Raw genomic sequence first — 15,770 nt, 5'->3', positions numbered from 1 at the left:
GTTTCATTGTACTGGAATGTTAATTTAAAAAGAATGCAAGAAACTAAGCTCAAGATGTCACCATTTGTTAGTATTTGAGAGCTGTAGTAAACCACTGGTTTTGTAACCACTGACTAATACATAACAATGAATTTCTGCAAAATTGAAGAGGAATTCAACAGTGTATTAAACTGAATATCTAGTTCATGGTTTATGGTTTATGTTTCATACACCATCACACATCAAATAACTATGGTTAGTTGCTGATGAGGTTTACTGCTAGATGCTATATCTTATGCTGGTTACTCCTGTTTCCCCCATAAAAGAACTGAAAAGTTACACTTTCAATAGGATGACAAGGCTCATAACCTAGGTGGAAAATGTTGAAACTCATGAAAGTGTTGTCAGGAGTTGGCAGTGTTGAGAGCCAAATTAACAACTTCAAAATAAATGAAGAAACTCTTAGCAGAGTGTGATAGATCAATTGCAAATGGAATGACAAGGGGCCAGGTCAAAGAGTCGAATACACAATTCACCAGTTGTTGCAAGTGAAACAAATTCCCTTCCTCGTTACCCACTTCTAATGTCAAAAACTCACAGGTTCGATCTGACCTTTTTGAGTCGTGAGGCAGCTAGCTAGGACAGTATTGCACTGTGTTCCAGCATCACTAGGGACTGGGCTGAGAGTGCACAAACTAATTCCACATAGGATCCTCAACCCGAATCGTCTTGCCTTATTTCAAGTCGATGTCCTTGAGGTAAAAGATCAGTGTTGAAAGCCAGTGCACCATTGTGATGAATTTTAAGAAACTGTCTCTGCAACAACTCTTGACAATGAAAATTTGACTTTGGTTCTACTACCTTACACAGTGTTCCTAGGATAGCAGCAGGAGGAGGCAAATGTTGGTGCAATGCGTGGAATGTGCTTTGTACAGCAATTGCAGTTTTTAGACTTTTATCTCAACAGATTGTATTTGCACTAGCAAGAGGAAGGAAATGATGTACAACCACACAAAGCTGAACTCTTAAACTATCAATGTTTGGAATAAGCAATTAACATTTAGTAATCAGGTGCAAGTATTGGGCAGCCATTTCACCTCTTTTCAAAAACCCACAGAAAGTTGACATTGCAAATTATTCTATGAAAAAAATCTACACGTAAATATCTTAATGTAAACATTAACCAGCATTGCAAACAGCACACACATTTTTATTTCTTTAGTATGTTGCATGTGAGTAAAGGTGGTGGCTTCAAACCATAAATCGATGCTCTTTCCCATCATGTGCCATAAGGATGACATTGCGGTTGGATGTCCAGATCAGGCGTGCCAGTTTCAATGCATTCTGAGAACCAGGAGAAGCAGGATGAACGGGGGGCACTTGGTATGTTTTCATACATCTGAGCTGGGGGGCAGAGTTTAGCATACCAATACTTCCCAGTAGCGAAGTGTTCATCTGTAAAGAAATAAAAAAGATAAAAGGAATGAAACACAAATAAAACATGAAAGCAACACAGAAAAGAAAACTATGTTATGGACAGGACGGGGTTAATTCAAACAGTCCTGATTTCTCCTTTCACCACCTGTCTGTAAACAGAAAGGATTTGATTTCCCCTTTGCAGTAGTGTATTTCCCAACCTCAGTTTTGGTATGACTAATTTCTATTAACAATCGACCTCTCCACTCACCTGACGAAGGAGCAGCGCTCTGAAAGCTTGTGATTCCAAATAAACATGCTGGACTTTAACCTGGTGTTGTGAGACTTCTTACTGTGCCCACCTCAGTCCAACGCCGACATTTCCACATCATTATTAATAACCTCATAGCAAACTTGTAATAGGGTGAAGTTAGCAGGTTAGTTTATTTGCACATACTCAAACATGAGAAGAGGGCCACAATATAGTCCTCTATGCATTCACAGAATAAATGAAGGCTAGAGAAAGAAAGAAAGGCAAAGACCACAGAGAAAATATTTATTATTTCATGTGAGTCCAGAATCAAAATCTAATGTGAATTCCTTCAGTGAGACCAGCAGGCAGAAAACTGATGCTGGATAATTCATTTTTGTACCAGAGATGATTTCCATGATGAGATAGGCATGCAGAAATGATTTAGTCATATAGGCAAAGGTATAAAGTTCAAAAGTCCCAGTAGAAACAGCGTAGATGGGTGCCAGGCATGCAAATCTGGTAGGAGCCCCTTTTCTGCGTGGTTGCATGGCAAATGGAAGATGGAAGACTGATTTGCAATACAGCAAGACAGTATAGCTGGATCTCCTGGCTTGGGGTGGGGAGAGGTGGGGGGTCATGTCATATAACTCCCATCTCTTTATTTTGGCTTTTACAAAGGGTGAACATTCCTTTATCTTGGTGCCTGAGGTTGTTAATGTTCCAACCATTAAGAGTTTCAAAGGCAGGTTTCAGAATCCTTTGTCCTATCAGACGACTCAGCTCCAGTTGGCCAGACCCGACTTATGAAATGGATCTTTGTATAGCCCGAAGGAGAGGGAACAATATTTGTATTTCCCTTTGAATTTGGCCTCTGCAGGTGTCGTTAGCATCTATTCAGAGATAATGAGATGCAGGTTTCTACAATATTGCCATGATAGCTGTTTTGCTTATAGTCGCAGCCAGACATAGCTTCAGTCATTTTAAAAAGTCATTGTCCAGTTTTAAAATTTTAGGAACTAGCCATGATATGTATAAATATATTTAATAAAAACACAGCATGACTCAACCTCATCACAGCAATCAAATTACAGAAAATTATTTTATAACATTGAGATGGACAGAAAGCAATTTATTTCCAGAGAAAACTGCTCTGGGGGCTTAGCCAAAGTTTTTGTTCCTGATTATGAATAAAGACCAGTTGCCGGATACAACGAGGACTAATTTCTTCCCTCAAACAAAGCTGTTAAACTAAAATGGTGGTGTACTGTCCTCTTTTAAGCATGACCCCATGTTTCCTGAGTATGGAGTTTGTGGCAATCTCAACATTTTAACAAAGTTTCAATTTATCTGTTCTCTTAAATATCTTAATAATTCATTATCTTCCTTAGCCTTTCTTCCAAGTAAACACTCCCAAGCTGTGCAACCTCTCCTCATAGCCCAGATGCCTTAAATTAGGTATCAAGTTTGTGGAGACTCATTATCACCTGTTGGGATTGTTCTCACTCCTTCAGGTTATTTAACCAAAGATCCAGTTGTATTTCCATATTGTTGATGCATATTGGGCCCTTGGTTTGAGTCAGCTATCTAGCAAAGTACCCAAGTTCTCTCTCATATATTATGTCCCCTCTCCTGCTCAGAATCACTTAGTTTATATTGCCACTTATTTCCTTTCTCTGACATGACCACCTTAAATTGATTTGTGTTAAAGGTCATTTATACACATCAGTTCATCTTTTTAACCTGCTAGATTCCTACATATTGGTTCAGTCCCTATTGTTTAATGTGTCTCCCAACCACCAAATTTAATTAGGATTAGTTGAAATGGGTCCCATAGCTTTATGAACTGCCAGTGTGAAAACTTACAAATGTCCATTTAGCTAAGATACTTGAAGGCACTGCCAAGGATGGAGGGGAAATTGGGTTTGTGGGGCATTAATTTTTCTCCAGACTCTGGTCAGGCAGCTGACTTGGGAAGAAGTGGGGAGACATCCACAGAAGCTGCTGGGTGCCAAGCTGGGCTGTTTAAAAAGCCTGCATTGATGTCGTGGGACATTGTCCCAGTGACAAGAAACAAAAGCCCTCCAGTCCTCATCCCTCACACGACCTTCACCCATCACATACTCCCCATCCTATCCATGCCACCACTTGCCCCCATCCACCTTTTGTCTTCCATAAACAAGCTCTGCCCTTCCATAACCTCCAATGTCCCCTCATGTCTGGTTCTGCCTTTCCACCCACCCCCATGGCAAAGCCTGGCATAAGGGGACTTAAGGGGCAGGTAAAAGTCAGAGGTTGGCCGAGGGTACACAAGGGGATCTTTTGAACTCAGCTATTAAAAGGTCCCCTCATGCATACTAGGGTTCAGGACTTCTCTAAGAGGCTATGAACCACAACTGTTTAAAAACCTGGCTTGACTTCACAACAGCTATGGGGTCGGCCAGGTCGGGAGTGCCAGATGCGCACTTCTGACTCGAAGCAGGCCACATTCTTCAAAACACTTCCAAAAATCACATTATCCAGGAACAGGTTCGGGAATCCCAGAATGGGGATCCACTCACCATTTTTAAAGGGCTTCCGAGTCAACCAGACTCAGTATATCCAGGCTTTTATCGTCTGATACAATGTTGTGCTGTAGGCACCTGGACAGTTTTGATGAGATTGGAGTTAAGACTGTGTGGGACTTTGAGACTCTGAGGAAGTTCTGAAAAAGGTATAACCTAGAATGTTGTCCGGAATGACTATTAGTTTTCTTCTTACGTGTTATCAAACACACAACTCAAATGTCAAAAATGCTTGCATTTAGATAGGACCTTTCAGAACTCAGGATGTCCCAAAGAGACCTCGAAAAGACTTTAAAACAATGAAGTGCTTTTTAAGCGTAGTCACTGCTGTAACATCGGAAACATGGCACTGAATTTGTGCATAGCAAATTGTCACAGACTACTGTAATAATGAGTAGATCATCTGATTTAGTGATGTTAGTTGAGGGATAAATAGTGACCAGGTTGGGATAAAACCCCTGCTCTCCTTCAAAATAGCGCCAAGAAATCTTTTACATTGTCTAACATCCGAACTGGAAACAGCCATGCGGCACGCCCTCAGTTGTGCACAGGAATGCAAGCATAAATTCTATGCTCAATTCTTTGGAGTGGGGCTTGAGCCCACAAATTCAGAGGTGAGATTGTTACCACCAAGCCACAGCTGCTGCCTATGAGATATGGGTGAGTGGTAAACTTGGTACCTTGGTTACATCCCTGCTGATTCAAGATAATGCTGTGACTATGCCAGTTCGAATTCCTTCTCACTCTTCTCAGGTTAAGATCATCAGACTGCTGCCATATTTAGGGCTGTTAAGTGCTGAGGCAGCGTCTGACCACTGTACACAGACATGAAGCCAAAACAATTAAAGTCACTTGTGACTTTTATAAACCTGTAGCCAGAAGGGTGACATCATCTCTTGCTGGACCGGATTTAAACATTGGTTTATGGGGATGAAGGAGCAAGTTTCGTCTGGCATATCTCTGGAATCCTAGCACTGACTCTAAATGATGCGCTCTAGCAGCAAACATAAAACATCAGTGACATTTTCAGAATCGTTTTAATTCATGTTGAGTAATCACCCTTAGAAGATGACTAATGCTACTCATTTTTTTACATTAATAACTGTACAGAATGTAGCCCGAGGTCACATTTTAAATGCAAGTGCTGTACTCTGCCTGAGTGTGCAGCAACTCCACAATTCATAAATACGTCCAAATAATTAATACAGAGAAAAATTTGTGAAGGGAAGGAAGCTGATTAGGGTCTGATTGTCATATCAAAAGAGCAAAGATTCTGACTAGCATTTTTCTCAATTCGAATTGTGACTCATCATTTATTTTCTTGTTGGTAATTTTAATTCGGAGAAGATGCTTTTATATTTTTTGTTTAAATCATCTGTATTGCAAGACCATCAACATTTCTCAGCTTCCTGTCTGTAGGAAGGTAAACTCAGGGGTGAATCTGTTGGTTCAGACAACTAGTTGATGAACAGGGAATAAGTGATGAAAAGTGATCGTCTGGTCGATCATGGAGGAGCTGATAAAGGTGTAAATTCTATGTTGAGATCTCAGTAATGATCACCATTGGGAATTGAAACGTTTGGAAATGAACCTTAATTTAAAAATACAATTTTTAATTAAGCAAATGATTTATTAAACAAGCTCTCGCCTCGATTTAATGAATCAGAAATTAACTCTCCAACTGGATCGTCTAAATCTTGGCGAGGTTATGACTATTCATCTGCGCAGAGGCATCTCAGCTGAGCCCAATTTATCAGCCAGGAATGCAGAGGTCATTTGAAATTGCTAATTCAGCATAGAGCATGGATCCATCACAGGATCTTTGTAGTTTTCCTGGCTCAGTGATACTATGTACTGAATTTACTCAGGGAAATAATCAATCACAAGATAGGTTTGGTTAAGGTAGTTGTGGCCAATTCTACCAGATTACTAACTTCCTCTTGTAGCATCCAGCCATTCCTTAAATGGGTCCAGTGATGTGATCAAAAACATTTTCTGGCAAATTAATTTATCTGCTGATTGTTTTAAAGTGTCTTTATTAGCGTCACAAGTAGGCTTACATTAATTAACACTGTAATGAAGTTATTGTGAAAATGCCCCAGTTGCCACACTCTGGCACCTGTTCGGTCACACTGAGTGAGAATTTAGCATGGCCACTGCACCTAACCAGCATATCTTTCAGACTGTGGGAGGAAACTGGAGCACGCGAAGGAAACCCACACAGACACGGGGAGAACGTGAAGACATTTCACAGGCAGCGACCCAAGCCGGGAATCAAACCCTGGTCCCTGGCATTGTGAGGCAGCAGTGCTAACCACTGTGTCACTGTGCCGTGACTGTGTATAAAGAAATATTTCCTCATGTCTGGCATAAAACTAGGCTGCATCTGTGCCCTCTGTCAAAAGTGTGTTCAAATATGTAAAAATGCTATTTAAGGTTTATTCTATCTATCTTAATTATATTAAAATTCCTCTGACAAGTTCCTTTATAAAATTGGTGAAGTTTTGCTTTTAACCCATTCATTGACATTTCTCTCTGACAAACAGCTACGAGGGTCTGGATAGCTTCCTTACACTGATAGTCAGAATTGCAAGCAGTAATTCACGTACAGTCTGAACTGCTTCAGCAAGGCCAGTCATTGTTACACAATTTTGAACAAGGTGCAGCGAACCAGTATAATCCCAGAAACTTTAGCTAGTGAATATTGAAGGACACCCAGGATCTGACCAGATCACTGAATCTGCAACATCCCATTTGTACTCTCAATTACAACTCGTGCTTATATAGTTTCTGTTGTGCTTTCCCTCCTGTCCTGGGGCAACACATTGGTATCAACAATCACATCTTTATAGGGTAACCCTTGTCTCTGATAAACCATCCACTGAATCAGCTACCGGGTGTGAATATCTTTGGGAGAAATGATTGATAGAGGATAAATTCATCATGGTAGCTTCGCGGATTCTTACACAGGCATGCAAGATGATCTTTCAGTAGATGCAGACCATTAAAGTATTGTAACCCCATTCGATTGATGATTACTACTGGTTAGTCTGAGGGTGTCTCAATTGCCATGTGCTCAATCCACGTCTCTCTCGAACTGTGGGAATCCCAGTCAGAGCAGCAAATCCGAGGGCCCTCCGTCTGGCACACTTTATCAATAGCAAAATTCATATAGGTGCATCCAGTGAGATGCACTTGTGGGCAGCAGCTTGTAAGATCCGACAAATATCACCAGCAACTCCCTGGAAGGAAAACAATTAAGGGCTGAAGCTGTTAACATCAGTGAAGTCTGAGCCTCATGAGGGACTGATACTGTCATACTCTCTGCTTGTGTATCCTGTTTTGGGAGTATCAGCTCCTGTGAGTTGGAGCTCCATATGCATCGCCTCTGTCCTGTGGAGTGGAAGATGGTCGAGAAGGTTGCTGCTGCTGCTCCTTCTGTTCATCATCAGAGATCCAATGTAAAGTTTCAGAAGCAGCTGCCTGGCTGTTGTGTAAGTTGACAGCTGAGAGGTGTGGAACAAAGGCAGCTGACTCCTGGGGAGCAGAAATGACCTGCAAGGTATTGGAAATCACCTTCAAAGCAGTGAACGCACACTTTCACAAAGAACGAGTCTTCTTAGTCAAGGAAGCAGGTGTCAGATCACAGTATTTAAAGTCTTTCTTGGCTGTCAATTGATCAGCCCCATTGTTTTCTGCTGCCCTCTTGTCTGGCTTCACCTGGAAGTCAGGAAGCCAGTGCACAAAGAGTTAAAGACTTAATTTCTGGGTTAAAACAGCAGCTAACGAGTGTTTACCATAGTTAAATGGAAGATCCACCGCCTATCCCATGGGTATTTTCCATGTGTTGATAAGGTGTTTAGGATTAAAGGTGGAAGTTGCTAGGTTCCTGCCAGATTCCTGATATGCTGACACTTTCAGGTGTTTTTAATCTGCCACCCACTTTTCCTAAACTCCCCTTCCACAGCTTTGATCCAATTTCTCCATCCACCACCATAGTAAATGCCATGGAACACTGTTTATGTCAAAGGTGCTATTTAAAGGAAGATATGGTGAACCTTTATAAAACACTGGCTCAGCCTCAATTGAAACTATGAAACCGCAACAGTGCAGGAGGAGGCCACTCGGCCCATTGATTCTGTGCTGACTCTCCGAAAGAGTATCTTACCCAGGCCCACCCCTTCACACTATCCTCGTAACTGCGTGCACATTTACCATGGCCAATCCACCTAACCTGCACATCTTTGAACACCATGGTGCAATTTAGCATAGCCAATCCACCTAGCCTGCACATCTGTGGACTATGGAGCATCTGGAGGAAACCCACCCAGACACCGGGCGGACACGCAGACTCCGCACAGTCAACACAGTCAGTCACGCAAGGCCAGAATCGAACCCAGGTCTCTGGTGCTGTGAGGCAGCTAACCACTCTGCCACTGTGCTGTCCATATTGGAATATTCCACTGCCACATAACTAAGTAATAGTGTCCAATTCTGGGCACCACACTTTATGAAGGATGTGAAGGCAATAGAGAGGCTGTAGAAAACATTACAAAAGTGGTTCCAAGGATGAGGGACTTTAGCTCTATGGACAGATGAGGGAAGCTGGGGCTGATCCCCTTAGACGAAAGAAGGTTGAGAGGAGTTTTGATAGGTAGGAAGGGGTAAACTGTTCCCACTAGTGGAAGGTATGAGAACCAGAGAAACACAGATTTAAGGTGAATGACAGAAGAACCAAAGGCAACGTAAGAAAAACTACTTTATGCAACATGTGGTTGGGATCTGGAAGTTAGTGCCTGAGAATGTGGTGGACACACATGGTGAGCAATGAGCCATCAGTTTCATACAACTTTCTGCTTAGCATATTCTATTCAATCCAGGGAAGAGCTATGTCTTTAAATGCAGTATTTGGATTTGTCTGTACTCATGGGCAATAAGACCACAAGACATAGGAGCAGAATTAGGCCATTTGGCCCATCGAGTCTGCTCTGCCATTCAATCATGGCTGACATTTTCTCATCCCCATTTTCCTGCCTTTTCCCTATAACCCTTGATCCCCTTATTGACCAAGAACCTATCTATCTCTGTCTTAAAACACGCAATGACTTTAAATAAATGCTGGCCAGCCAGTGATGCCCATGCCCTACAAATGAATTTTAAAAAGGCCAGCCCTGTTGACCTTCCTAGCAAAGCTTCCAAGAGATAGTGTGATAAAAATGTCATTTCCTTGAGACACAATCTTCAAAATAGCAACAGACACATGTGACCACCACCATCTGGAAGTTGCCATTCACCATCCTGATTTGGAAATGCATCACTGTACCTTCACTCCTTCCCTACCAGCAAAGTGGGTAGAGCTACACCACTTGGGCTGTAGTGATTCAAGAAGGCAGCTTGCCACTACCTTCTCAAGGGCAACTAGGGATAGGTAATAAATGCTGGCCGAGTCAGCGATACCCACATCCCAAGAATGAATTTAGAAAAATGTTTATTTTTTTTCGTCCTGCATGAGGTTTATCATAATAAAAAAGCCAGTCAAGTTAATCTCCACTAACAGAGGTATGTATCTGGGAAAATAGCAGTAAACACACCCAATGTGAGAAATAATGGACATGCTGTTCATCAACAAAATCATATAATCAAGATAGTACTTGGTCCTAGTCCCTCGGGTAGTTCCTCTAGCCTATCTTCAGAGTGGACAGTTCTAGCTCCAGTTCTGTTTGATAGTCCTCTGAAGCCTAACTTTCAAGGAATTGGCAATATAATTGCTTCTTTATTCGTCTCTCAACGCATGATGTTAACTATTCTGATTCCTGCGCAACTAAATCACAGTCTCTGCTGCCGACTCCCGGTTCTTTAGAAGTTTGTATTCATGGTCAGGCAGGATTCCCAGCTGTAACAAGCGAAGGTCGATGGTAGAAAGGCAAGGCCAACCTTTGTATTGTTACAAGACCCGAATTCAGCAGATTAGGCGAGAACCTTAAAGAATTTGCGAATAGACTTAGAGCCCCTGGCTTAGGGCCCATGCTAGTGCGCACCCACAGAAACGGCTTACTTAAATAGCCTATCAGTCCCTCCGTGCAGTAAAGAAAAGGACCCAACCCCAGAAAGTGGCTTACTCCTTTGGAGAGGGTACAGAAAGGATTTACCAGGATGGTAACGCATTAGCTATAGGAGAGGTTGGAGCGCATTAGCTATAAGAGAGGTTGGAGAAACTTGCTTTGTTCTCACTGGAGCAACAGTGGTTGAGGGACGACCTGATAGAAGTCTACAAGAGTCTATTGCTGGGGGGCATAGGTAAAAGGTGCAAGGGGCAAGATTTAAAGGAGATGAACGAGGCAAGTTTTTTTTACACAGCAGGTGGTGGGTGCCTGGAAGTCGCTGCCGGGGTAGTGGAAGCAGGTACGATAGTGACTTTCAAGGAGCATCTGGGTAAATACATGAATAAAGAGATATGGTCCCCGGAAAGGTAGGAGGTTTTAGGTCAGTCAGGCAGCATGGTCGGTGCAGGCTTGGAGGGCCGAAGGGCCTGTTCCTGTGCTGTAATTTTCTTTGTCCTTTGTAAATAAGCTTATCGGTCCCTCCTTGCAGTAAAAGAAAAGATCTACCCCCAGAAGCATATCCAACAAAAAGAAATATAGGCATACCTGCCAGAAGGAGATGTGACTGTCAGCATTGGAATACGTGGCTAGATATCGTCCATCGGGAGCAAAGGACACTGCAGTTATTGGTCCACTGTGGCCATGAATAGTCTGTAGGAGGTAACACAGACAAAGAGTTCTGAGACATGCAACTTTAATGTTCTAATGTCCTTACAGCAAGCGAGACAAGGCACTACATGGAAAATTGTTTATAGATTTGTGGAAAAATTCTCAAGGACCAAGATTTAATGCATTTCAATATAATTATTACATAATCAGAATCTGCAACATCAGTCAGTCCACCGAGACTCAAACATATTGGAGACGGAAAACTGGTTCAGTAAAATGTTTTTGTTTCTTGTCATGTAAGCCTTTGTGTGAGATGCAAGACATTTCCTCTGGGGACAGATTCAACATCAGTTTAAATATGAATAGTACAATTTATAGATCCCAATAATCCTAATTCTCAGAAATGAGATTGCTTTAAATCATTGCTGGTTTTGTGGATAAACGATGGGCAAAGCTGGGAGAAGAAAATATTTTGGCCTCTTCTCTTCCTGTTGACAATATTGCACGCTGATTGGTCGGATAGGGCACGAAGCAGATTAGGACATCTTAAAAAATACTTTCAGAACAATAGCTTTAGCACTTCTGATGACGGAGTGAGCGATGAAATAAATCACATTACATACACCTGAGTCGATGCTAAGACAAAGAGGGATCTATTCAATGGTTCATACCCAACATTTGTAAGAAATGTTTCAGTTAGCTGAAAAATCTGAACAAAGCAAGAACTAACAGCACGTTTTGTTTCATTTTGACAACCGTGACCATACTTCTTTGAGAAGTATTAAGCTATCTTTTGAATTCCAAATGCCGGTTGATTGATGCATTTCCATACACTTCTGTTTTTAACTTGGATTTCCAGCATTTGCTTTTATTTATACATATATAAAATTCTTTTTAACCAGGGAGCAGATAATTAGGATCAACAAATCTGTATGTTTTTGAAAGCTCTGAACTCCTCTTTTCTGAATATAATCTTTCAATCCAGAAATGCAACTAATTATCTCTTGAATCCACTTCAATCGTCTTCTCTGGATAAGTTATTCCATCTGCTTATTATCCTCTGGGGAAAATAGATTCAGGAGCAGCAATTAATGCAACGGTATTTAAATTTATATTCAAAATATAGCTTCCTTTGGTGCACTGCGATGGTCTCAAGTTGGTCTTACCTGTGATGGAGTTAACTGATCTCAGGACAAGAAAATAATCAATGTTACCGAGTGACCATTTGGAAAGTTTGCACATGGAGAAGACAAAATTGGGCTTAACAATCAATTTCCAGAGTCCTGTATGTTTTCCAATTAATCAATGTCTATTTTGAATGGGCATTTAGATGCGGAGGTTGCCGGTAAAAGTGAGCACGGCAGCTCAGCACAAGTCAGCACCTTCAGAATCAGAAAAGAGAGCAATTATGCAAATACTGCACACATCTTTTAAGTTGAAGATGTGATAAACATCCTGAGAAGGGACACTTTAACGTATTGTAAAGAGGGAGACTTGGAGTGAGATGGAGTATCTCTTAGCTGATTTTTGAGCTTCACACTGTACTACAGCATAAAAAAAAACCTAGGATGTTTTGATGATTGGTAAATGCTCTGAGCATGAAGTGACCTTGAGCAGCAGTGTATGAAATACATTCATCACCAAAACTGCACACCGTCTGTCAATATCTGCCTCTCATTTGTTAAGAGTTCCCCTGCTGAGATTCCCTCACAGCAGCCTGTTTTTGCTTCCTGTATTCATGACAGGTCAGAAGACAAAGCAACCTCTTTTTTTCCTGAACGAGACTCACTGCTGAAAAATTTAAGTCGACAGATGTAGCCAGTCAAATACAGTGAAACCTGTCAACAGTTCTCACCCGTGGTTTCACTATAAGGGGTGCTTTTTAAAAATCAAGATTGAAACACCATGGGGACTAAATTCAATAGCCCCCAAAAATGGGCGCCGGGATCGGGATCAACCCTTGCCCGTTCAATGTAATGCAGGCAGCATGCCAACTCTGTACTGCCTGCTGTTTTAAATGATTTCAGCAGTCAGCCAGTGCTAACTGTGCTGTTGATTGGCTGGATGCTTCAGCAGGGGGCCAATATCTTGAGAGGCGAGCACCAGTTAAAGCTAGACTGCACTGCTTATAGCTAGTCTGCATCTGCAAATAGGAGAAGCATTGTAGCTGGAGCAGGTGGTGGCAGTGGTGCAGGAAGGGAATCCGACCTGGGAAATACTAAAAATGACAGACAGGAGAGAATGGACTCCAAGGTTTTTGAATGTTGCTCTGGAGGAGGTGGGATAGAGGTCCTGTGTCCCTGAGGGATGGGGAGGAGGGTCTCCAAACACATGCTCAGAAAGCAGTGGAAGCAGAAAGCCATGGAGGTCAATGACAGGAGTCGTGCCCCAAGGACCTGGATGCAATGCCACAATGACCTCACATGTGTGGTCAAGGTCAGTGAACCTATCTTCAAGTGTCATATTCGACCAACTGCATCACAAACCTCAACCACAGCTCAATTCACACCACCATTAATCTACTTACAAAAATCTCTATCAGCCTAATTGATATTCATGTGTTCCACTGCATCTTCAGAAGACTAACACGGCTGCAATTCTCTTACAAGGAATTAGGAGTAAATGCTCCGCCATTCAAAGAGATCATGGCTGTTCTGAATATGGCCCCAACACCACATTCTGGCAGACCCCCGATTGCCTTTGACCCCTTGTCAGTCAAGAATCTATCTACCTCTGCCTTGAAAATGTTCAATGAGCCTGCCTCTACTGTTCTCTAGGGAAGAGAGCTCCAAAGCCTCGTGGCCCTCAGAGAAAAAAAATCTCCTAATCTCCACCTTAAATGGGAGATCTTTTATTTTTAAACTGTGTCCCTCTAGTCTCTCCCACAAGGGGAGACCTCCTTTCTGCATTTACTCTGTCAAGTCCCGTCAGGAGCTTTCAATAAGATCACCTCTCAATATTCTGAACTTCAACGGATACATCCCAGCTTGTCCAATCTTTCCTCATAAAATAACAACGCAATCCCAGATATCCCCAACTGCTTCTAACGCATTAATATCTGTTCTTAAATTAGTCCAAAACTGTACAGTACTCCAGATGCGGTCTTACCAACATCCTGTATGATTGTAACAAAACAACCCTACTTTTATATTCTATTTCCCTCTCATTATAATTGGGGCGGTACGGTGGCACAGTGGTTAGCACTGCTCCTCACAACGCCAGGGACTCGGGTTTGATTCCCGGCTTAAGTCACTGTCTGTGTGGAATTTGTACATTCTCCCCGTGTCTGCGTGGGTTTCCTCCAGGTGATCCGGTTTCCTCCCACACTCCAAAGATGTGCAGGTTAGGTGAACTGGCCATGCTAAATTCTTCCTCAGTGTGCCCGAGCAGGCGCCGGGGTGTGGCGACTAGGGGATTTTCACAGTAACTTCATTGCAGTGTGAATGGAAGCCTACTTGTGACTAATAAATAAACTTTTACTTTTCATTAAAAAATAACATTCCATTTGCCTTCCTAAATGCTTACTGTACCTGCACATTAACTTCTTCTGATTCATGTACCAGGACAGCTGATCCCTCTGTACCTCAGAGCTCTGCAATCCCTCTCCAATTAAAAAATACATTCCTTTTCTGTTCTTCCTGCCAAAGTGGACAAGTTCACTTTTTTCCAACTCACTTAACCCATCTATGTCCCTTTGCAGATTCCTTATTTCCTGTCCACAACCTATTACCTACTTTTGTCAGCAAATTTTGCAACCATCCAAATCATCACTAAGTAGTGAATAGTTGAGGGTCAGCAATGGATCCCTCTGGCACACCACTCTTCACAACTAGACATTCTGAAAATAGTCTGCAAAATATCTATTCAATTCATCCACCACTTCCTTATTTTCCACTATTAATTCCCCAGATGCAGAAGGGTGAGCGCCCATAACGGGTTTTGCGCCCGTGGCAAACAGGCCCTGAAAATTGCATCCAGTGAGTCTGGCACTGTTGCAAATAAATTGGATCACCTTTTTTCAGAGTGAATGCCCTTTATTGGCTAATTCAACTGGATTTAATTGCATAATTTGCTTAATTGTACAAAAGTAGTTGATTCCAACACTATACAGTGCAGAGAGAGCTACTGTAATGGTACAACTGCCCATTATATTTGACAGCAGCCTACTAGAAAGCTAAACAATTACTTCATAATCATGACAAGACATAACACACAGTATCTATGCTGAGACAATATCTCCTTTAATGTAATTTCAATTTCCACGTTTTTAATGTCTGTTAATTGCACTTGCATTAACTGGAGAATTGATCACATTTTAAATCGGCAGTTTGTGGATGATCTGATCTACGTTAGACTTGCAGTTGACGAAACAGAGCAATATCATCGACACTGCAGCAATAAACTTCTCACTCACCTTACAGATATGGATTATTCATAATGGCCAGTAATGTTGTACATTCAGTGTTTATCAATACAGTAACTCAACAACGAACAGCTGATAAAATAATACATGTGCTAACCAAAAATACTGGGTGATAGCTCACAAAGGCTTTTATCCACAAAAAATGTGCGCAAAAATACAGCTTGTATATATGGAACTGAAATTTTTGCAGTTAAGGTTTACTTTTAAAGCAATGTTTTCAGCTGGATGGATTCATTTTGGAAGAGAAGGAAGACAGGGGAAAACATCATGAAGAAGAAATATATTTCATTTTAGCAAATGGGTGTATAGATTATGTGATGGTGATTATATGCTGATGGTCTTGAAGCAGAAGTAATTAAAATAATGTAAAGCACACCAGTTGCTCTGGATAGTAGAACTGGGGTGGTATTAAAGCCAAGTGCAAGCTC

The 15,770-nt window shown here is 41.7% G+C and overlaps 1 protein-coding gene across 4 annotated transcripts in view; it reads right to left on the bottom strand.

Moving 5' to 3' along the window:
* Positions 1 to 919: 919 nt before the first annotated feature.
* Positions 920 to 15,770, bottom strand: part of wdr7 (WD repeat domain 7) — a 660,051-nt gene continuing 645,200 nt past the window's right edge. For 2 of the 4 annotated variants that reach the window (XM_078219891.1, XM_078219882.1), the window contains exons 29-30: positions 10,857 to 10,961; positions 938 to 1,434 (exon numbers count right to left, since the gene is read on the bottom strand). In XM_078219891.1, the coding sequence (XP_078076017.1) occupies positions 1,231 to 1,434; positions 10,857 to 10,961 (309 nt within the window). In that variant the 3' untranslated portion in view covers positions 938 to 1,230. Of the gene's footprint in view, positions 1,435 to 10,856; positions 10,962 to 15,770 lie in introns of all 4 variants that reach the window. The other 2 variants (XM_078219900.1, XM_078219908.1) reach the window with 2 other exon arrangements.

The sequence above is a fragment of the Mustelus asterias genome, chromosome 1 (assembly GCF_964213995.1).
Source record: "Mustelus asterias chromosome 1, sMusAst1.hap1.1, whole genome shotgun sequence".
Classification (NCBI taxonomy): Eukaryota; Metazoa; Chordata; class Chondrichthyes; order Carcharhiniformes; family Triakidae; genus Mustelus; species Mustelus asterias.
The sequence above is the reverse complement of the archived record's forward strand: the minus strand, read 5'-3'. Positions and strand labels throughout refer to the sequence as shown.